General features: G+C 32.8%; 1 protein-coding gene across 16 annotated transcripts in view; it reads left to right on the top strand.

Moving 5' to 3' along the window:
- LOC145291930 (1-phosphatidylinositol 3-phosphate 5-kinase-like) overlaps positions 1-24,897 on the top strand; it is a 279,737-nt gene that overhangs the window by 66,696 nt on the left and 188,144 nt on the right. For 14 of the 16 annotated variants that reach the window (XR_013869506.1, XR_013869503.1, XR_013869500.1 and 11 more), the window contains exons 2-6: positions 2,767-2,922; positions 16,163-16,294; positions 18,273-18,421; positions 20,582-20,756; positions 22,276-22,519. Coding sequence is in view for 4 of the 16 variants with exons in the window: in XM_080137845.1 (XP_079993971.1) it covers positions 2,805-2,922; positions 16,163-16,294; positions 18,273-18,421; positions 20,582-20,756; positions 22,276-22,519 (818 nt within the window). In the remaining 12 variants the exon portion in view is untranslated. The remainder of the gene's footprint in view (positions 1-2,766; positions 2,923-16,162; positions 16,295-18,272; positions 18,422-20,581; positions 20,757-22,275; positions 22,520-24,897) is intronic. The other 2 variants (XR_013869501.1, XR_013869499.1) reach the window with 1 other exon arrangement.

Here is a 24,897-nt window from a genome sequence, read left to right as displayed (position 1 = left end):
GGTGGTGGCTGGATCTGGGTGCCATCAGCCAGAAACGAAACTGAAAGCAAAATTTCGTAAACAATAAAAAAAAAGAAAAGAAAAACGATGTGTGCAAGGCGGGAACTCGCATAATTTAAGTTAACAAGTGAACACCTTATTGATGGGCCTACGATAACATAGATGTAATAACATCGCAACGTTAGCTACTTAAAATGAAAGAACATAATGAAATTCGCGCCTCCCCCCTTCAAAGAAAACAATATTTCTACACAAAATAATGGACCATTTTTTTTTTTCTGATTTTTAGATATTTGTTTGAGAGATTGCTCTTTCTAACGATGCCATGTTGAAGTGTGGATGACGTGCATGACAAGTTTTTACCTGACATGCAAACACACACACACACACACATTTACACACAGATATTTGACCTTTATATAATAAAAGATTTGAGGTCCCAGGCCCTCTTCAGTACAAAAAAAACTGACGTACAAATAAAAACGTATTATAACAAAAACTATAGAAATAGATGCCAAAAGGAAAATATGATGTCCAACAGACATAAAAACTTTCACGTTGTGACATGGCTCTTACGATGATTTCCAATCACTCGGAAATATAAAGGAAGATGCAAAGGAGATTATGTATTCGATAAGCATGGACTTAGTTAACACCACCTCAACGGTCGTACATCTAAACAAAATGATATAAATGCGGGAGTACCTCAGGGGTCTATCCTCAGACCTTTATTATTCCTGATATTCATAAATGACCTCCCTGATAAAATTGTTTCAGAGATGGGTATATTTGCTGATGACACCACTCTATATAACAGGGGAAAACAAATGAACACATATCTAAGGAAATGGCAGAAACACTAGAGGATGACCTCCAATCTGTAGTGGAATGGGGACAAAAATGGATGGTCACATTCAATGCTGCCAAGACTAAGCTTGTTTCCTTCAATAATTACAAGAAACCTTCACTACCACCAATAGCAATGGCCAAGAACACATTACCCAAAAGTACTCTCTTTAAACTCCTCGGCCTAACGTTTACAGGGAACATGAACTTGAATAGATACATTGAGAGCATTGCGAAGGCTGCTGCGAAGAAGGTGGGCTCTCTCTACCATGCTAGAAAACTACTTACACCTGAAAGTATCCTGTACCTCTATAAGGCCACCATTCGCCCATGTATGGAGTACTGTTGTCACATTTGGGCTTGGGCTGGTGCATCTGCTGCTTGTCTCTCACTTTAGTGTAGGGGGCTACTATCAGGGGCAACAACTACTGGGGTACTATGTAGGGATTTGGGCAGCAAGATGTTGGTTCACGTTGCACTTGAACTTCTGCACGTCATTACAGTTGGGGAAGCAGGGACCTGGAATGGAATTCCAAAGTCTAGCGGTTCTGGGGAAGAAACTACTGGAGTAGAAAGATCTTTTACATCTAGGGATCTCTACAGTGTGGGGGTGGGATTTTGCAACCTGTCGGGTCTGTCGCGGGTGTTCACGTCGTGGGGGCACAAGTGCTTGCAGTTCGTCAGAGCATTCACCATTATAATACTTGTAGAACAGGCAGAGGGATGCAACGTTTCGTCGATGGGACAGAGGCTGAAGCTTAGATGCCAGTTCAGGGCCTATCAGATTTGCAACTCTCTTTTGAACCTTGTCAAGGAGCGAGAGACTAGTAGCCGATGCATCAGCCCAAATATGACAGCAATACTCCATACATGGGCGAATGGTTGCCTTATAGAGCTACAGGATACTTTTGGGTGTTAGTAGTTTTCTAGCACGGTAGAGAGAGCCCACCTTCCTGGCAGCGGCCCTGACAATGCCCTCGATGTAATTGTTCCAACTCGGGTTTCCTGTGAACGTTAGGCCAAGGAGCTGCAAAGATGTACTCTCAGATAAAGAGTCGTTGGCCATTGCTATAGGTTGTAGAGAAGGTTTCTTGTAATTATTGAATGAAACTAGTTTAGTCTTGGCGGGATTGAACGTGACCATCCATTTTTGTCCCCATTCTACTACAGATTGGAGGTCATCCTCTAGTGTTTCTGCCATTTCCTTAGATATTTGTCTTTTTAAGGACCCCCATAAGGTCTATAATATTCTAACCTTTTTGTGATGGGCTTTACAATAATAAATGTAACAAAACTGACTTTTTTATTTTTTAACCCTTTATCACCAAATTTTACTTTCAAGTCGCCTTTAAAAAAAAACAAACAATATTTTTTACTCTTATGACTTGGTAGCCCAACTGGTCTTCAAAGTGAATCAGGGGTTTATGTTCGTGCATCAGTTGCACGCTAACTTCCGTCACGTGTGGATTTCATGATTAAAAAATTTATTTATTGCATAAAAAAAAATTCTGGCAGCAAAGAGTTAACAAGGGAGTCACCACTTATCAAGGCCTGAAGGCCACTCGAGGATAAGGGTTAACGAGTGTAAAGTGGTCAGTGAGACAACAGCGTAATGATCAGTAATGATGGAAATTGGGTAGAATTTCATTATTTAAGAGGACAGCTTAACAAGAACTTGTTTACATTGGACTTGAAAACAACCATGTTATAGTCAGCTGGAAAACAGCGTGTTGTTCTGGGGAAAAAAAATTTGTTGATGGGATCTGCGCTTAGATTTAGATACTAATAGAGATTAGGGGAAATTGTTAGCAGTGGTTGTAGATAGACGAGTGTTTGCTGTGAATGTTTTGCAGGGTGGGGACCATCGATTGAAACTCTGTGCCTTCATATGTTATATCTTTGTTTTGTTTTTCTTTACAGAATGTTAATCTGTAAGTGATGCCATTCACGTTTCGCACATGGCCAACCGAAAAATATGGGAGAACACCCCATCGGAATTAACAGAATTCGGGCCTCTCAGCTCTGATGTTAAATCAAGCAGTGGGATATTTTCTTGGTTTTTCAAAAAAAACAAAGGTAAGTTACAGTTATTGGTTGCTTTCAGAAATTAAAAAAACAAAAAGAAACTTTCTTCTTTAAAAACTTTGATCAAATTTAATGAAAAAAAAAAAGGATACAGAATAATCATATTGATATACAAGTCATTGTTAGATCACCTGCCTACTACCACTTTTTTTTTTTTTTTTTTTTTTTGTTCTCAACACGCACCTCCAAACACCCAGGCAATGCCGGGTACCCAGGCTAGTATTGTATAAAGTATTTTCAACGTTATGCCATGGAAACCTTGTTAATTTGGAAAAACTATTTATTTGACCAAACTGAAGTTGTTACTGTTAGGGGTCAATCCTGGGCCCAACTCTCTTCCTGATCTACATCAATGACCTCCCTAAACACATACTTAAATCATTCGTTGACATCTATGCTGATGACACGACCATCTACGGCAACACATCAAAGGCTGTAAATGACAAAGTTCTCTCTGATTCTCTCTCCTCTGATCTCGAGCGCGTTCAGTGGGGGAAGATGTGGCTGGTTACCTTTAATGCATCCAAAACCAAACTCCTATCCTTATATCATCAACGCTCTGATCCCCATCTGGCATCAATTGTGATGGATGGCTCTCGTCTGGGTGAGACCCCATGTTTTGACAAGCTTCTGGGTTTGACCTTTACTCCTGATCTGAAATGGAACACGTACATCAAGTCTGTTGCCAAGGTCGCTGGAAGGATGGTGGGAGCCTTCTACCGCTCCAGAAGATATCTCACTACTGATGCAATTCTCTATCTATATAAAAAAGCCAAGTACGTCCAAGGATGGAATACTGTTGCCATATCTGGGCAGGAGCTGCTAAAAACAGCCTATCCTGCCTTGACAGAGTACAAAATAGACTTCGTGGCTTAGTGGGGGATGCCCTTTTCTCTACCCTGCAACCTCTCTCCCACAGAAGAGACGTTGCGAGCCTATCCTTGTTTTATCGTTATTTCCATGGCAGGTGCTCGTCTGAACTCCAATCTCTGGTCCCCCCTCGCCAATCTTTCACGAAAAACACCCGTCTAGCTGAATCCACTGTGAAAAATTTCCCCCACTCTTTATCTGTGCCTAAATCAAAACGCGGATTCCATGAACAAAGCTTCTTTCTTATAAGTGCACGCCTGTGGAACTCTGTTCCGTCTCCCTGCTTCCCTCCGGACTACAACTTGGATGTCTTCAAGTCCAATGTTAAGAAATTCCTAATGAACCACCCCCTTAATTAAACACTTCATCAAATCTCCACACTAACGTACTGAACTTGCAATAACCCTTATCCCTGAGTGGTTTCCGGGCCTTGATAAGTGGTGATCACTGTGTAAAAAAAAAAAAATCAAAGAGCGTCAGATCCATGGATCAAATTTGGAAGCATAGAGTCTCTCTGATGAACCAAAACCAAAGTTGTGCATTAATTTTTTTTTGCGGACTGTTATCCTCATCTTCATAGTTGCCAACTCCTCCTCTTGCCCATTGGGGCCCATGGTGCAATAGATAGAGGCGTCGAGTTTCTACAGTTCCAGGTAAACATTGTCTGAAGATAGCGGTTTTAATTCTACTCAAAGAAGACCAAAGGATTTGTTGGCCAAAACGTGGTGAGACAACAACTATGGAAGGCAGTAATTACTGTGGATACAGTTACAAGACTAAACATTCCTGTCCCGTTGCGGTTAACCATCTGAAGAAGGGCAGAGGATGAGTTGGCCGAAACGTTGTGAAACAACAACTATGAAGATGAGGATAACAGTTCACAAAAAATTATGATGCCTCATCTCAAAGAATCCCCCCCCCGCAAATATATATATATATATATATATATATATATATATATATAAAATATATTTTAGTAAAATATATAAGAACCACAGTTATTGCCAAAAGTTTGACTTTCACCTTTTCTGTGAACTTTGACTTAAATATCATAAAATTAAATCAGTTCTAAGTTGATCATGACCAATATTTTGATCCAGTTTCGTAGATGATTGGTCAAACCTGAGATAATTCGAAATTAGGTTTTATTGTTTCATTTTTTAATCTTCAAATTATTACATCGATTGAACACCAAATCCTCAGATTGTAAAAAGCTTCTTTTTTATTTTATTTTTTTATTTTTTTGAAAACTTACTGTACACTTTTTAGTGGAAGTATGACACCATGAATTGGTGTGAAACGACTAAGAATATTAAGTATTGTTTTATTATGTAAAGAGAGGCAAAAAGTACATCAGGAAATTTCAAATAACCAGGTTTTATTATTAACCCTTTGCTGCAAAATTGTTCTTTCAAATCGCCTTTCAAAAGAAAAAAACACCTGTATAGGAAATATTTCCGCCCAACTGGTCTTCAAAGTACAGGTTTATGCATGGTTTAACAAGTAAATGAGGGGGTTAGTTTATGTTCGTGCGTCAGTTACATGCTAATTTTCGTGACGTGTACGTTTCATAGTTAAAAAATTTATTTATTGCATACAAAAAAAATTCTAGCGGTAAAGGGCTAAAACAAAATCATTTTGAAAAGTAATTTTGATATATGAACTTTTAAAGGTTAAATGTGACTTTCAGTAGGCTTTTACTTAGTGGAATTGTTCGTCTGGTATTGAAAAGTATTTTTTTGTAGAAGAGAAATTTCTGAGGTGGAAACTCAATAGCTGACTAGAATCAAATTGAGAAAAACGTAGAATTTGAGTCTAAGCCTATCTTATATTTTTAATTAGGAAATGAATCCACATGTTTGTTTTATTATACACATGGATTCGAAAAAGTTGTCAAAAAAACAAAACAAATAAATGTTATCAAAGGCAAGATAAGTTACTTTTCTACCTAACTGGATATGTTTTTAGTGTTTATATTTAATGTAACATGTTTATTCAGCTCGAAAAACATACAGCGTTTACTGATGCATTGGAAAATTAAAAATGGCGTCCGACTCTCTCTCAGAGACAGTAAGTTTGGGAAAATGAGTTATAAATAAAAAACAGTTAAAATATTGTTAAAAACCCGCCGAATATATGTCAGCTTATGTCATGGTAACATATATTGAGCTAGTTTCTAACAGTATTTTGTCTGTTTTTTTATTTATAACTCATTTTCCCAAACTTACCATCTCAAAGAGAGAGTCGGCTGTCATTTTAAATTTTCCAATACATCGGTAAACGCTGTATGTTTTTCGAGCTGAATAAACATGTTACATTAAATATAAACACTAAAAACATATCCAGTTAGGTAGAAAAGTAACTTATTTTGCCTTTGATAACATTTATTTGTTATATATTTGTTTTGTGACAACTTTTTCGAATCTATGTGTATAATAAAACAAACACGAATCCAGTGTTAGTAAGTTATAATAAAGATTTCTTTTTTTTTTCTTTTTTTTTTAGCCTATCTCATATTTTTAATTTGGGAATGAATCCACAGTGTTAGTAAGTAATAATAAAGAGGGGGGGGGTTTCCAGATAAAAATGTCTTTCATTTTTTTTTTTAGTCAAATATTTATTCCCCTTTAATTGAAAAAATATTTTTTGTAAAAAAATGTGAAATATTTTATTAAATGATTAAAACCATTTTACACCTTTTTCAAAGAAGACTTTTTTGTTTTTGTTTTGTTTTTTTTAGTGTTTTATTTTTTCTTTTCCCCACTTCATTTTTCTGATAGTATAAATCCTAAAGGGTCAGCCCCTAGTAGAGAGAGAATAAGATATGTCTTATGTGGATGATTTTTGTCCAACTTTATGATTTTATTCAACTACTATCTTACAAAAATACTCGCTATTTGCTTTGCTCCAACAAAACTGATGTTCTTGAAGAAGTTTAGTTTCAAATCTCTTTGTGTCATCATCACGGTCACGGGTCAAGGTGGAGCTGACATCAGAGGTCAAATAGACTCTACATATCCTTGTTTCTGTTGACCTAATTCGTGGTTCTACTCAAAATCCAAGATAAGGCCGAGCACCAAAGTAAAGATCTACCAAGCACTGGTGTGAATGATTCTCCTTTATGGAAGTGAGTCCCGACCAGTAAGAGTGAAAGACGTTAGATGAAAAGAAACTTCTGATCATTACTGCCTCCATTGCATACTCTGCATTTGATGACAACCAGAACTCATCTACAAAGCAATTGTCACAGCTCTCTTGTAAGGTTGTTAAAAAAAACAATGTAGCAGACAAAAAAAAACAAAAAAACTGGCAGATAAGGGCAATCGATCTGGAACCGAATCTTGACTCCTAAATCTACAAATTTTGCTGTTAGAATAGTGAGATCACCTAATTGTTGGCTTCAAAATGTCAGGCTTGGTCAAGTACTCAATGGCAAGGATGAATGGGGCCAGCTGAACCCATTTTGAGTGAATCCTGTTTCAAGTCAAGGAGTTTGTTCACTTAATTATTAATTATGATTGCTTAAAACAATTGTTTCCAGATTTTTTTAGATGAGAAGTGATTAGATGAGAGATGATGATTAATCTATATATTAATACGATAGCGTGTGGCTTATGTTTTGTGTCACGCTTACATCCGGGTCGTTTAATTGTTATGTACTTCCATTTCTTGTAATAAATAATTTTACCAAGAATTCTTCATAATTTTGGTTTCGGTTTCAATTATAGCTGATGGCACTTAAGTCATCTATTATTTTTATAAATAATTTTACCAAGAATTCCTCATAAGTTTTGGTTTCAATTATAGCTAATGGCACTCCAATAATCTATTTTTTAAAAATAATTTTATCAAGAATTCTTCATAAGTTTTGGTTTTGATTATAGCTGAAGGAACTGAAGTTATATATACATATATATATTCAATTTTATAATATATAAAAATCGATAGAACATTAACTGTATAATAATATATATGAAATTAAGCGTATTTTACGACCTGGTTATGCCGGGCGTCCCTGCTAGCTTGGATAATTTTGCAGTTTTAACAAAAAGCTACAATAATATCAGAGCGTCTCCATTTACACTGAATACACTGAACATCTACAGAATGCCAACATCAATATATTACATATGAATGAGTTCCCTGTAGAATTTCCACAGGTCCCGCTAGTTTGTATTATTTGGATTGTTCAAACAACTGTTCTCATCTTGCTATCCCCTTGGATTAAATAAAAGGTTTCATTCAAAATTTTGTACAGATTCCAAAGTTCGACAAGATACAACTGAAGAAGGTCAGAGGTTACTTCTACCAAAACGTGAAAATAACACTCAACATGAGAACACTAGTCTGACGAATCCAAATAATATGAATATTTAGAACAATTAAAACATTTTTTTTTCTTATTTTCAAATATAATTCATCGTAGAAGTCAAGATCAGTTTAGTATCATACATATTTTGTAATATTAAAGCTTCCAAGAAAAAGCTTTAGGGAAACAAACGTTGATTGATTTTATATTTAACTAGCGGGGGTACCCGGCGTTGCCTGGGTGTTTGGAGGTAAATCAAACCTGGAGGGGGGGGGGGGGGTAAAATAAAAAAAAAAGTTTTGGTAGGTGAATATGAGGATCGAACCCGAACCCTTGAGGCAAAGTTGGAAATTAAAGTGTGAAAAAAAAACATGTGACGTTAACCATTGAGCCACTGCGACACACTAACGGAAACATGTTTGAATTTATTTAATTACTTAGAATTTGCAGGTGCACGTTTTAATGTCTTAATGAGGTCAACTTGGACTGCTGGGGTTTTTAACCAGCACCACTTGCCTAATTCGAGTAGCAATTGTCTGATATAAGGAAAATATTTCCACATTGATCAAAGCTGATTGCTATCGGACCTTTCCGGCGATGGCGACCGGAAAAATACCTAGACAATTAGTGTCGCTATTATTATAGGGAAAAGCCTAATCCACATGCGGTGAGCAAAAACTGTTGAATATTTATCTTCCCGAAGTCAAGCAAATTAAATAGACAGGCGAGCTCCATTGTTAACTCGGAGATATTATGATTTATATGTGATATAAAAAGTTTTAAGAAGTTGTGAGCCGACCGAGCGCTTCTCTGAAAAAAGCCTTTCTTGGACATACACAAAAAGCGAACATACATACACACATTTTCGCTTTTATATATATAGATTTACATGATGAACAGCATTTCTAGAAATGATGAAATAGTACATTTATCTCCTCATAAAAATAGAATGGTTACTTATTGATGTATCATTAAGTTTGTATTTCTTAAGTACCATACTTTGGGGTAATTGCACCAACTAGCTAAAAGTGCACTTAAATATATAAAGAGCACTAGAGATGTAGCGAGTTTGTCTTTGCTTTATCATTATTTTTATGGCAAGTGCTCAACTGAGCTTCAATTTATAGTTCCCTCGTCAAACTTTCACAAGAAACACTCGTCTAGCTGAAAACCCTATCAATAATCCCCCTCCCTCACTCTTTATCTGTGTCTAAACCTAAACGTAGATTCCATGAACAAAGCTTCTTTCTTAAAACTGCATGCCTGTGGAACTGTCTTCCGTTCTTCTGCTTTCCAGCTGACTACAATATGGTTGTCTTCAAGTCCAATGTAAACAAGTTCTTGATAAGCCGTTCCCCTTAAGTTAAGAAATTTATTGAATTACTGACAATTACTATATTGTCCAATTGACTACTGTACACTCTAACCCTTATCCTCGAGTGGCCTCTGGGCCTTGATAAGTGGTGATGCCTATGTAAAAAAAAAAAAAAAAAAAAAAAAAAGCACTTTTTTTTTTCAGTTGGTGCAATTACTCCCGGATTAGTCACAATTACCCCAAAGTACGGTGCATTCAATAATTTGCGTGTTTACATCCTTTATTCTTTGTAATAACCAGGATATAAAATATTCTAAACCTTTTCCGAGAAAAAACACTTACAGTTATTTTTAATTTTAGGGATTGTCTCTAAAGTTAAGTATGTGTACATGTTTATATATTTCTATGTATGGGATTCACACTTAAACTGAATGATCTTTGTGAAATTTGGCACATAGCTGCTAAGCGTAAGTGTAGATAATGTGGGATATATTTAGTTTAACTTTTATGCAAGGGGGCTAAAAAGAGTGTGGAAGTCCTTTTGCAAAAATATTAAATTTTAACCATAAATACCAGACATCAATTAATACTCACATGATTTCAATTTCTTTGGTATATTTTAAAGGGCTTTTAAAGAGTATAATATGGGTAACTGAAATTTAAAATATTTCAGATTTTCATTAAACTTGATTCGTAGTCATTAAAAATCAGTTGAACAAGATTGCCTGAATTTCAATTTCTTAAGTCTCCTTGAGCATTAGCCATAAATTTTGGACATTTTCTAAAATCCAAATCACATAATGGATTTTGATCAGAATTTGAACAATAAATTCAAAATTCTTTGAATAACTTGGCAACAAAACACATGGGTAAATGCTCATCATCATCATCATCATCATCAATGATTTAACATCCATTTCACATGCTGACACATGTTGGGTGGTTTTTACAAATAAACCAAAATCTTTCTCATTCTCTCTTCTGACCTTGAGTACATAATACGATGGGGAGGGGAGAGATGGCTGGTCAACTTTTAATGCACTTGAAACCAAGCTTCTATCTTTTCGCCATTAACACTCTGATCCCCACTTTGCTCCAATTGAAATTGAACGGCTCTCGTTTTGAGGAAGCACCCTACTTTGATAAGCTTCTGGACCTGATCATCACTCCTGGCCTGAAATGGAGTCTTTTTTATTTTAATTTGTGTTTGGATTTTAAAAAATTTTTCCTAAATACCATTTTCAAAGTTGTTTCGTTTTTGGTCTTGAAATTATTAATTGAACAAAATTGTTATAAATTATTAAGCGAAAAAATTTTTATAAGATTATAATTGAACAAAATTGTCATAAAATTATTTTTTAACAAAATTGTTATAAAATTATTACTTGAACAAAATTGTTATAAAATATTACTTGAACAAAATTGTTATAAATTATTAATTGGACAAAATTGTTATAAATTATTAATTGGACATAATTGTTATAAAATATTGATTGGACATAATTGTTATAAAATATTGATTGGACATAATTGTTATAAAATATTGATTGGACATAATTGTTATAAAATATTGATTGGACATAATTGTTATAAAATATTAATTGAACAAAATTGTTATAAATTATTAAGCGAAAAAATTGTTATAAGATTATAATTGAACAAAATTGTCATAAAATTATTGATTGAACAAAATTGTCATAAAATTATTGATTGAACAAAATTGTCATAAAATTATTGATTGAACAAAATTGTCATAAAATTATTGATTGAACAAAATTGTCATAAAATTATTGATTGAACAAAATTGTCATAAAATTATTGATTGAACAAAATTGTCATAAAATTATTGATTGAACAAAATTGTCATAAAATTATTGATTGAACAAAATTGTCATAAAATTATTGATTGAACAAAATTGTCATAAAATTATTGATTGAACAAAATTGTCATAAAATTATTGATTGAACAAAATTGTCATAAATTATTGATTGAACAAAATTGTCATAAAATTATTACTTGAACAAAATTGTCATAAAATATTGATTGAACAAAATTGTTATAAAATATTGATTGAACAAAATTGTTATAAAATATTGATTGAACAAAATTGTTATAAAATATTGATTGAACAAAATTGTTATAAAATATTGATTGAACAAAATTGTTATAAAATATTGATTGAACAAAATTGTTATAACATATTGATTGGACATAATTGTTATAAAATATTGATTGGACATAATTGTTATAAAATATTGATTGGACATAATTGTTATAAAATATTGATTGGACAAAATTGTTATAAAATATTGATTGAACAAAATTGTTATAAAATATTGATTGGACATAATTGTTATAAAATATTGATTGGACATAATTGTTATAAAATATTGATTGGACATAATTGTTATAAAATATTGATTGGACATAATTGTTATAAAATATTAATTGAACAAAATTGTTATAAATTATTAAGCGAAAAAATTGTTATAAGATTATAATTGAACAAAATTGTCATAAAATTATTGATTGAACAAAATTGTCATAAAATTATTGATTGAACAAAATTGTCATAAAATTATTGATTGAACAAAATTGTCATAAAATTATTGATTGAACAAAATTGTCATAAAATTATTGATTGAACAAAATTGTCATAAAATTATTGATTGAACAAAATTGTCATAAAATTATTGATTGAACAAAATTGTCATAAAATTATTGATTGAACAAAATTGTCATAAAATTATTGATTGAACAAAATTGTCATAAAATTATTGATTGAACAAAATTGTCATAAATTATTGATTGAACAAAATTGTCATAAAATTATTACTTGAACAAAATTGTCATAAAATATTGATTGAACAAAATTGTCATAAAATATTGATTGAACAAAATTGTTATAAAATATTGATTGAACAAAATTGTTATAAAATATTGATTGAACAAAATTGTTATAAAATATTGATTGAACAAAATTGTTATAAAATATTGATTGGACATAATTGTTATAAAATATTGATTGGACATAATTGTTATAAAATATTGATTGGACATAATTGTTATAAAATATTGATTGGACAAAATTGTTATAAAATATTGATTGGACAAAATTGTTATAAAATATTGATTGAACAAAATTGTTATAAAATATTGATTGGACATAATTGTTATAAAATATTGATTGGACATAATTGTTATAAAATATTGATTGGACATAATTGTTATAAAATATTGATTGGACAAAATTGTTATAAAATATTGATTGGACATAATTGTTATAAAATATTGATTGAACAAAATTGTTATAAAATATTGATTGGACATAATTGTTATAAAATATTGATTGGACATAATTGTTATAAAATATTGATTGGACATAATTGTTATAAAATATTGATTGAACAAAATTGTTATAAAATATTGATTGGACAAAATTGTTATAAAATATTGATTGGACATAATTGTTATAAAATATTGATTGGACAAAATTGTTATAAAATATTGATTGGACAAAATTGTTATAAAATATTGATTGGACAAAATTGTTATAAAATATTGATTGGACATAATTGTTATAAAATATTGATTGAACAAAATTGTTATAAAATATTGATTGGACATAATTGTTATAAAATATTGATTGGACATAATTGTTATAAAATATTGATTGGACATAATTGTTATAAAATATTGATTGGACATAATTGTTATAAAATATTGATTGGACAAAATTGTTATAAAATATTGATTGGACAAAATTGTTATAAAATATTGATTGGACATAATTGTTATAAAATATTGATTGGACAAAATTGTTATAAAATATTGATTGGACAAAATTGTTATAAAATATTGATTGGACATAATTGTTATAAAATATTGATTGGACAAAATTGTTATAAAATATTGATTGGACATAATTGTTATAAAATATTGATTGGACAAAATTGTTATAAAATATTGATTGGACAAAATTGTTATAAAATTATAATCATGTTAAAGCAATACTATTTTACATGAGAATTTGCCGGGAAGTTTAAAATGAATTTATATTTGATGGTTTAAATGCGTCAACATGCCTTTCAAATTTCCAAGTCACAAAGTAATTCTATCATTAGCAGAATCCCGGGTAACACTAAGTAACCCTGTTAGTCAGTGATATGGCCTTTTTTTATTATTCTCAATTAAATTTTTAATCTGTGTTTGTTTTTATGAGTCCATGGACAGCTGTGTGATGTTTTATGAATGTTTTCAATGGTAGTTTTATCGTAAACAAAAGCTAATTATGCTGAAAATGTATATGGGCATGTGAGGGTGTGTAATTCTTATTTGGCGGCCATTAAAATGTTTTATCAGGTGACATTAGAACTTGTGATGTAATTCGGATTCCGAAAATATAAGTTTGTGTTTTTGCCTTTCGTTATTTAAACTTGTAGCTTGTTTTATTATAGAAAGAAACTAATGATTGAACTGATACAATCATGACTAAATTAGTAATGGAAGACTTCCTCCCCTCTTCTTTTATTCATAACTAAAGAAAAAATTGATCAGGACTAAATATTTAAATTAATGAAATCGATTGAAAATAATTTTTTTTTTTTTTTTTTTTTTTTTCAAATTCAGACAATACAAGTCTGATGAAACAGTGTTTTATGTAGCTTTACTTAAGAAAGCTATTGTAGTCAATTAAATAAAGGGAAGATCTGGCACTGTTTTAACCTGTTTTGGTTTATTTTTCCAGGCTTTTTTTTTTTTTTTTTGTGTAGAATTACTAATTATGTCATCAGAGAATTTCTATTTTATTTAATTTCTTTTTTAGATTTTTATCTAGGTGATCACTTTCCTATATAAATTTAATGTAAAATGATCACCCATTTTCTAACCATCAATTTAATTATTTTTCTTTATGTGTATGTCATTAGAGAGTGTTTTAAGCAAGTAATTTAGGTCTAGATTAGTGGAGGATCATTTTCCTATATAAGTTTAACATATAATGATCATCTGTTTTTTTTTTAATATCACCAATTCTTGAACAGAATAGTACGCTACTGATAATGACATAAGTTTTAATATTATTATGTAATAAACATTTTAGCAGGGGTCAGCCGTAAATATATTTGTGTGTATGGGGTGGAGTAATTAATCTAGACCATTTAAAAAAACAACAAAAATTGTCCTCTGACTTAAAATTTCTATATGATATGAATTCACTACTTGAAATTGTTTAAATAAAACCAAAATCAGTGATATCACTTGCACTTTGGAATTTTAGAAAAAAAAATAAAATAAAAACTGCAAAAGTGCTAAAGAAATTTGTTCAGTAAAAAAAAGTAACTGCTCCAGTTCTACTTTAAAAATTTAAAATTGTTATAAAATAAACAAAATAATAATTCTAAAATGTAAAAAGAGAAAACAATTTGGTTACAATTCTTTCTTTTTTTTCTACATTAGGTTTTCAGAAATAGGTGATCATTTTACTTGAAATTTATATAGGAAAAGTGATCCCTCACTCTAAAATTTTAAATATTGGGTTTCATTTCATTTTATTCTTGACATTTTTAATTTTTTTCCAAGATCAAATGAAATCCTTTTATTTAATCGGTAAATTGTACACAGAATAAAGAAAATAATTTGGTTTATAAATTTTTTTTTATCAAAACAAATGATCCTTAATACTGAAAAAAAAAAAAAAATGCCAATCTGACTTTGTTGGAATTGACTGATGAACCATAAAATCAAATGTTTCTTGTTTTTTAAATAAATAATAGAAAACAAAAAAAGTCAGCAAATATAATATGCAGGGAAAATATAACTCCCTGCATTTGGATTTTAATAGACATCTTGCATTTTTTTCTCTCTTTTTTTTTTTTTTTTAAGAAAAAAAAAAAATGGCTGCTTCTTTCTCCCCACGAAGATTTTTTTAAAGAGACCTATTTTTTTTATGTCCAGGCCTTTTTAAAAAGGTCGACTCTTTCAGTATGAAAATTTTCTAAGAAGGCTTATTCACTGTACCAAGCTTTTCTAATAAAAAAAAAAAAACTGCAAAAATTTTGGATTCAAATTACCCACCCTTGGTTAAAAAACATTAAAAGTCGTTAAAAAGCATTGAAAGTATCCTGTACCTCTATAAGGCCACCATTCGCCCATGTATGGAGTATTGCTGCCACATCTGGGCTGGTGCATCTGCTACTAGTCTCTCGCTCCTTGACAAGGTTCAAAAGAGAGTCGCAAACCTGATAGGCCCTGAACTGGCATCTAAGCTTCAGCCTCTGTCCCATCGACGAAATGTTGCATCCCTCTGCCTTTTCTACAAGTATTTTAGTGGTGAATGCTCTGACGAACTGCAATCACTTGTGCCCCCACGACGTGAGCACCCTTGACAAACCCGACAGGCTGCTAAATCCCACCCCCACACTGTAGAGATCCCTAGATGTAAAAGATCTTTTTACTCCAATAGTTTCTTCCCCAGAACCGCAAGACTCTGGAATTCCATTCCAGGTCCCTGCTTCCCCAACAGTACTGACGTGCAGAAGTTCAAGTGTAACGTGAACCGACACCTTGCTGCCCCAATCCCTACATAGTACCCCAGTAGTTGTTGCCCCTGATAGTAGCCCCCTACACCAAAGTGGCAATTTGCCTTGTTTGGGGTGAAAATGTAATAAAAAAAAAAAAATAAAAAATAAAAAAATAAAGAAGGAAAAATTTCTTAATTCAATTTTGTTCTTTTCAGATGCTTCCGCAAATTCATCGCCCAGTGAAAGCGAGGTGTCTTCACGAGATGCCTCGGTGGAAAGGTGTGAAAGAAGTGAGTCAACCAGAATCGAACAGAAACAAACTGAGGTGAATCCTCCGACTCCATCAGGTAAAAATTCTTAAAAATCTCATCCTTTATTACGTTTTTTGTGATGATACATATGAGTTTCTAATCAGGCAATTAGTATTTCTATTTGATTGAAGCAATGCTGATATTCAGGGTTCAAGCCTCACCTTCAGTCTATATAATACAAGTATCCTCTACATGTTGTAAACAAACCAATACGTTGACACTGCTAATCATCAGAATTCACAGAATTATTTAATTCTAGAAAATTACTCCTACCAGAAAGTAACCTACATTATTTTTTTTATTTTTATTTTTTATTTTTTTTCAAAGCTACAATTCGCCCATCCATGGAATATCATTGCCACATGTGAACTGGTGCATCGACCACTAGTTTCTCATTCTTAGACAGAATCAATCAACTCATTAACATCGATATTATAATTGAATATTTTTCATCTGTCCATCGACTTATTGGTTATGTATAGGCTCCAACACTATCTGATCGAATTGCACCAAGTTTTAGCATGAAGTAGCCGTGAGATTGCTCGCGCATTATAGAAAGTACAAATTATTTATTTTGAGGGTAGCTTACAACTGAATTTTATCAAGTACTTAGTTCACTACACCACAGGTCATTGTGTAAGGTCAGAGGTTACATCCCCTGAAACGTTGTGCATATAACAATGGAGATGTGAACAGTAATCCAAATAACTCTACAAAGTTGTGTTTATTTATTTCAATGTAAACTAATTTTGGCACACAGTTGCTAGGCATATGGATGGGTAACGTGGGTTATATTTAGTTTAATGTATATTTATGCAGAGAGAATGGAAAACCTTTTATGAAAATTCAGATACCTCTTGATTTTTATGAAATTTTAGCTATCGGTATTAGACATCAATTAATAAATATTCACCAAATTTCAGTTTCTTTTAGATATTTTAAAGGGGTTTTAAGGTGCATGATGTGGTCACAACCTACCATTTGAAATTGAAATATTTCAGATTTGCATTAAATTTAATCTATACTCATTAGGTACCAATTAAACAAGATTCTCTTGAATTTCAATTTATTCTTAAAACTAATAAGCTTTAAATGCTACACATTTTCTTGAATTCAAATCATAATAAGGATTCTAGACACAAGGTTTAGTATTAGTATATCTTTGTTTTTATATTATAACTCTTTTTCATCCCAAACAAGACATTTTGTCAGTTTGGTTTTAAGTAGCTACAATTTGGGATCATGTTCTAACTAGGGACTGTGTGGAGTTAAGCAATGTAAGTGTTTGTTCACATTACATTTAAACTTCTGCAGGTTAGTATAGTTAGGGAAACAGAAGGAATTCCAGAATCTAACGCTCTGAGAGAAGAAAATATTAGAGTAGAAGTCTTTCTGACATCTAGGGACCTCAACAGTGAAGGATTGGAATTTTGCTGCTTGTTGCGTTAGTTGGGAGTATGTTCGTCAAAGGGCATAGTGCTAGGAGTTCATCGGAGCATATTCCATTCAAATACTTGTAAACTAAGCACAAGGATGTAACATTGCGGCAATCAGAGTATATATTATTTTAATTGGAATTCATTATTGAGATGAGTATTATTTATTGCGGACTATTATTCTCAACTTTCTAAGTTGTTGTTTTGCAACGTTTTGTCCAACTATTCCTCTGGCCTTCGTCAGGTGGTAACTGCAACGGATAGGAACAGTTAGGAGATTCGAAATTCCTATCCGTTGCGATGGTTAGAAGATTCAAAGTTCCTATCCGTCGCGGTTACCACCTGACGAAGGCCAGGGGAATAGTTAGCAGAAACGTTGTGAAACAACAACTAATAAAGATGAGAATAATAGTCCGCAATAAATGAATATAAATCAGGCAGAGGTTGAAGTCGGATTTTAATTTTTGTAAAATGACATACAAGTGGTGCAAAGCTGTTTTGGCCAAAAAATAAATTTTACGCATCCTGGGACGGCTATTCTTCTACGTGTTTATAAAGGCTTGTTTGTTATGTTTCAGAAACGGAAGAAGACAACTTGTCTGTGTCTGAAGACATGGACACACAGAGCCAGCATTCGATTTCTTCGGATGGTTCCATTACAAGCCAACGCCGGACACTGACCAATGTTCTCAGCAGGCTGAGCAGCATTCTGGACAGGGGCAGTTCTGTGAGTTAATTTTCTCATTTTTTTTTTTTTTTTTTATCTAAAACATTTAAACGACTGTTCCTTCTATTCTGCTTTGAAATAATGATACTACTACTATTACAGGTACGGCACAATCACGTTGACACACTGGTCCTCGCCAGATCACCGAAGTTAAGCAACGTTGAGCCTGGCCAGTACCAGATGTGTGACCATTTAGGAAGGCTAGGCGCTGTATGTACCTTCTGGGAAGGTTGGACGTGGGGCCAGCACCCTCACCCTGTAAAAATAACTCCTCGCTACAAAAGCATCTACAAAATGTTGTAGATGGCCTATACCCCTCCAGGGGCTCAAGGGCTATGGATGGACTTTTTTTTTTTGTTTTACACAGTGATCACCACTTATCAAGGCCCGGAAGCCACTCAAGGATAAGGGTTAAAGGACTATTACAGGATTTTCACCAGTACTGGTGGACTTATTGGAACGTTATTTAGAAAGCCATTCTTAATATGGGGAGAGGAGTGTGTTTTGTAACTATTCTGTACTTTCACCTAACAATTTAATAAAAAAAAGATATTGTAAAACTTGAATCCAACTTGAAAATACTATTTAAAAATAGCATGTTTCAATAATTGCACAATCACCTTTTCATCAACATTCTCATATTTTAACAAAGTACAGATGTACCGAGAACTACTGTAGTAGTGTCACATGTATTTCTGAATAATCTGTAATAAAAACTATGGTTCTTGTGTTAAAAGACAAAAAAAGAAAAATCTGTATGATGTACGGACTTGTGACAAAGCGAAAAGATATTATAAACACCACATAAATTGATCATTTGGTTTTATTTTTATAGAGAAAATCATTTGTAAGAGATTAATGGGAATTTGTAGGCATTACAACATAAATCTTAGAGTTACCAAATATGGCAGGATAATCCGGTATGGGGTTTGATAGATTACACCGCTCACTCTCATTAACAGGATAGGGGTGCCCGGGGTGCCACTTATAAATGGGACCTCTATGTGCGCTCACACTGTTTGATGTAGAGCTACCAAACTTGCCATGATAATCCCACCATGGAAAGGAGGAAGTTTTATGGGTTACATCTCTTCACTAACACCAACTGAGGTGGGGCCCCCATGGGGGTCATTTATAATGGGGAACCCTAATTAGTGTACATATGTTTGTGTCAATAAATATTCCCACTACTGCCCCTTCATGTTCGTTTGAGGGGGTTTCTTTGGTTTTGATACCCCAAAAGTTTGAAGCTATCTCTTTACACTCACACCTTTATCTGTGCCTAAACCTAAACGTAGATTCCATGAGCAAAGCTTTTTCTTAGAACTGCACACCTATGGAATTGTCTTCAGTTTTCCTGCTTTCCAGCTGACTACAATATGGTTGTCTTAAAGTCTAACGTAAACAAGTTTTTGATGAGCCGTTCCATACAAATTAACAAATTCACCAAATTTACATTACTAACGATTACTATATTGTCCAATTTCTACTGTGCACTCTTTAACCCTTATCCTCGAGTGTTCTCTTAGCCTTGATAAGTGGTGATGCTTATGTAAAAAAAAAAAAAAAAAAAAAAAACTCCTTTTTATAGCATTTCATATTTTCATAAATCAGTCCATTTTTTGTAGGTTCTTTTTTAACTCTGAGTTAAAATCTATTTAGTATTACACTTGTAATCTTTAGAAAAAACATGCTTGAAATGTGTAGAGATAGGGAAACAAACGTTGATTAACTCAGATTTAGTATGATAATAGATATAAGTAAATGGGTTAGGGTTAGGATTAGGGTTTAGTGGTCTGAACATAACGAACAATAAATAGTTTTATATTGTTGCATTAGTAAATATTAGTAAATGAGAAACGATTTAAAGTTAAAATCTGTTTACTATTACACTTGTAATCTTAAGAAAAACATGCTTGAAATGTGTACATAAATAATTGTTAATTCCATTTGTATGAAGACTCCATTTTTTTCTAGCAATTAGCATACTACTTACAGAAATGTAAGTTACAGCCAAAAAACAGTATTATACATACATGTTGTCAGAAATATATTCCATTATATATGTAATCTTTCTGAGAGGATCTAGTTCCAATATTTCTTCATTGCTAATCTCTTTATTTTATATTGATTTAATTATCTGTGTGTCTGTGTTTACAGAAAGAAAGTGATTTCAAGCAGTACTGGATGCCAGACAGCAGTTGTCGAGAGTGCTATGATTGCGGAGACAAGTTTACAACATTACGAAGACGCCATCATTGTCGGATCTGTGGTCAAATCTTCTGCAGCAAATGCTGTAACCAGGAGTTACCTGGCAAGATCATGGGATACAGAGGTGAGTACGGATTTACAAACATCCCTCCATTATACAGTCGATAAAACAATGTTATTGTGTACTTAACATCATTACGCCACCACTTATCAAGGCCTGGAGGCCACTCAAGGTTAAGGGCTAATGTGTATCGTAATGAAAATTGTATAAGTTATTTTAGAGGACGGCTCTTCAAGAACTTGTTCACATTGGGCTTGAAAACGATCATGTTATAGTCAGATGAGAAGCTGCTCTGTAGAATTGTATTAAAAAAAAACTGATTAAAAAGCTTGCTGCATGTCTGAATACCCTTTATGTAAAACTTCACATGTTTAGAGCAAAAATTTGGTGAAAAGTTTGCTGGAGATCACAAAGGTCAAATCTTTTGAACTTTGACGCCTTGATAGCCAATTTTGCAGCCAAAAACCGATTAAAAGGCTTATATCTGAACATACTTTATGTAAAATTTCAAATGCTTAGACCAAAAGTTTGTGGAGAGGTAAATCTTTTAAACTTTGAACCCAATTTTGACCCCTTAACCTTTATTGTTTGGAGCTCAAATCAAATTAAAAAGTTTGAGCCATGTCCAAAGAACCTACATCTACAAAGACCCAAAATTGGCGGAAGAGTTTGGTAGAGTTTTCAAAGGTCAAATCGTTGAACTTTGACCCCTTGAAAGCCAAATTTCTGACTAAAAACCGATTAAAAAGATTTTCCCAAATCTCAATACCCCTTATGTCAAATATCAAGTCTGTAGACTGAAAATTGACAGTAATTAACAGACAGACACACAGACAATTTCACTTTTATATATAAATAAATAAATCAATAAATTTTACTTATTTTAACATATACATTGTTATGGTTTTCTATAAAAAATACTCTTGCGAAAAGTGTTAAAATAATGTTTATGTTGTTTTTATATATATATATATATATATATAGCTTTTCGAAAAGCTATAACAAACATCCATATGAGTGCTTTGACCTTAGTTCCTGATTTCAAAAGGCAAAAAATTAAAAGATACATCTGCCTTACTTTTAATGCTAGGCTTATTTATGGTGTCTTTTACATATACTAAAAACCCTTCCCAATACTTTTGCTGATGAGGAAACTTTGTTTGTTAAAAACACTATATGTAAAAATTATTGTCTGTAGCTTGATGTCTACCACAATAAAAACATTGTTTTCCGAAACGATCGTACAAATTATTGATTTTGTTGTTGTTCCTTCTTATGAAACGGATTTTTAATTTAATTCTAATTTGATTTTTAAATTATCAATCACATTACTAAATATTAAATTAGCTCTAGGATATTTACCTATCGAGCTTATTATATATCTAAATTACAACGAGCACTTTTTCTTTCCCTGTGTTTTAATTAAACTAGTAATTTACTATTACATTAAAATACACTCTGCTCTTTAGACTATTGTTCTAATCTCCTTTAAATTATATATATATATATATATATATATTTTACTGATTTAAAAAAGAAAATATTTATTTTATTTATTTATTTTTTTTCAAATTCTTTTCAGGAGGTGTGCGCGTTTGTGCATATTGTTGTCGTGTTGTGACCAGCTATGCGCAACAGCAGGGCAGTTCTGCTGGGGATCTTCGCTTCTCTAAGGAAGACCTGAAAAACCTTTACCCAATCGATGCTGGAGAGGGCGTAGCATCGGTTGGGGGCAACATGGGGAATCAAGATTCTGGTTGGTGGACCCCAGTGCTTAAGAAGAGGTATACAAATTCGCTTCGAGAGGAACAAGCACATCACTACAGGTTGGCTACTAACGCTGAAGCTTTACTCACTCATTTTCTAATGCCTTTTATTCAACTTTATCATTTGTTGCGATTAGGTGATTTCTGTGGTTGAATTTTAAATTGATACAAGGTCGAACAATAAAATTGTCGCCCTAGAAAAGACTACATGATTCCATTTCCATTTGATGAAAACCAGTTTCTATTTTTTTGCTGCGGACCATTTAATAGTTGGCCAGTTGTGTACAAATCCCAAGAGTGATAGGAGCCTTTTATGATGTCAGCAAGTGACATGATGTTCAACAAGCAAGATAAGAGATGCACCACTGTACAATTCATGCTCTCTACTCATTCAAGTTATGACTACAGGACCATTGCCAACACCCTCAAAATACATCATAGGATTGCCACGAATAACGGACGTGCCCAGGGTGACGAAAACAAAGTTTCCGGCCACGGTTATGGTCTTTGGTGTGGTTTCAAATGAGGGCCACATCATGCTATCTCACATCTTCGAAGTCGGCTTAAAAATCAACACCAAAGCGTATGCGGATGTGCTAAAGAATGTGATCTGGTGCAATCAGACCCTGGGTGTGGCAGCCCACAAGTCCAAAGAGGCTTTAGAAGGAGTGCTACGATTTTGCATCCTTCTCTTATTGCCTTCCCCCTCCTCCCCCAACCTGAACCTGGTCATATGTTGAGAACATCACCAACATGACCTCCCACAACACCAAAGCCAGTCTGATCGCTGCCATTTGCCGAGTATTCGCCGAGATCCTGCCGGCACTTGTGAAAAAGGCATGCTCCCAGTTCCAGACTCATATCGAGATGTTGATTGAGGCTGAAGGCGGCTACATTGAATAGATGTCAGCTCTACTACATAATCAAGTAACCGGAATTGATTTTTTTCAATAAAAGTTTTAAAATATAACTATAAAATATATATATATATATAAGTTGCTTTCTTTAGGACGACAATTTTATCATCCCACTCTGTACAATACTAAATCGCTTATATTAATGCAGTACGAATATAAAAAGAAATGATGCCAGAAACTAGAAATTGCAGAAAACGTTCTATTATAATCAAGGTTGCCATGAATTATGGCCTCCGTCTTGAGAAACAATGGATACTCTTTGTAAGAGTTTATGCTTGTGTAATTATGAAACAAGAGTTGTTGCCTAATCCCCCATAACACCGCTTTTGAGTCTGTACTGATTGATTCTAGTGGCAATGAAAAATTCAGGATGACTAGAAACAATGCAGAGATTAGCGAAGAGCACATACAGCACTTGGTATTCTCAAACTGTCGCTTATTTTAATATTTTAATACTAACCAGGTTCAATGTTATTTAACTTTGATTATCTAACTGGAACCAGGTGTCAACGTGATTATGCCGTATATTCAAGGTTGCCGAGTTGGAAAATATAAGGTTCAAATCTAACTTTTAAGATTCCAAAAGTTTTGTTGCAGACAATTCTAAAATATCCAACGTATGTTTTTCCACTATTCGGACTATTTGTTGATTCTTTCGAGATTCTAAAAGAAAAATCAACTCCTAGCATTCGTACAAGTTTAACTTGGATGTCTTCCAAAACCTTTAACTCCAACTCTACAATCTTGACAGTAAAACCACACATCAGAAAAAAGGAAAAGAATTGAAAATGAGATGAACACAATGTAACGGGGGGGGGTCAAAATGAAATGGAAAGGAAATTAGGGTTAGGTGTTTGGAAATTGGAGTTGTTGTTTGAATAACTAAATGACAAATAAAAAATAAAACATCTAAACAAAAGAAAAAAAAACAAGGAAAACAATTGAACAGTAAAATATTACTTGTCCAGAATTCCCTCTATATACAAAAAAAATACAGAAAAATCTTCATGATGTACACACTTGTGATAGAACAAAAAGATCATATTCCAAAAATCAGGAAATTGATCAAGTAGTTTTATTTTTATAAAGAAAATCATTTTTAAGCAATTAATGAGAATTTGTAAGCATTACAACTTAATGTCTAAATAATTGTTGAGCTATCTCCGTTAACTAACAAAAGAACAAGCAAAATATGACATAAATGCTTCTAAAAAAAAAAAAATTGAACAAACTGTTGAATGATATTGTCAAATTAGGTTGGTTTGAATGTGTTGTGGTGACCCTTTTTTTAAGATTTTTGAATAAAAGTTCCCTAAAAAATCGTTATGAACAGGTAATAATCCGAAAGAAAGACACAAGTCAGTATTTGATGAAAACAAGATATATTGAAAAAGAAAGACAAATACAACAAATAAAGAGCCTGATTGCCAAGTGTGCATGACATGTTTATTAATCTTTATCCATCTATATATATATATATATATATATATATATATATATATATATATATATATATATATA

The sequence above is a fragment of the Euprymna scolopes genome, chromosome 13 (assembly GCF_053919585.1).
Source record: "Euprymna scolopes isolate OS-2025 chromosome 13, ASM5391958v1, whole genome shotgun sequence".
In the NCBI taxonomy this organism is placed as follows: Eukaryota; Metazoa; Mollusca; class Cephalopoda; order Sepiida; family Sepiolidae; genus Euprymna; species Euprymna scolopes.
The sequence above is the reverse complement of the archived record's forward strand: the minus strand, read 5'-3'. Positions and strand labels throughout refer to the sequence as shown.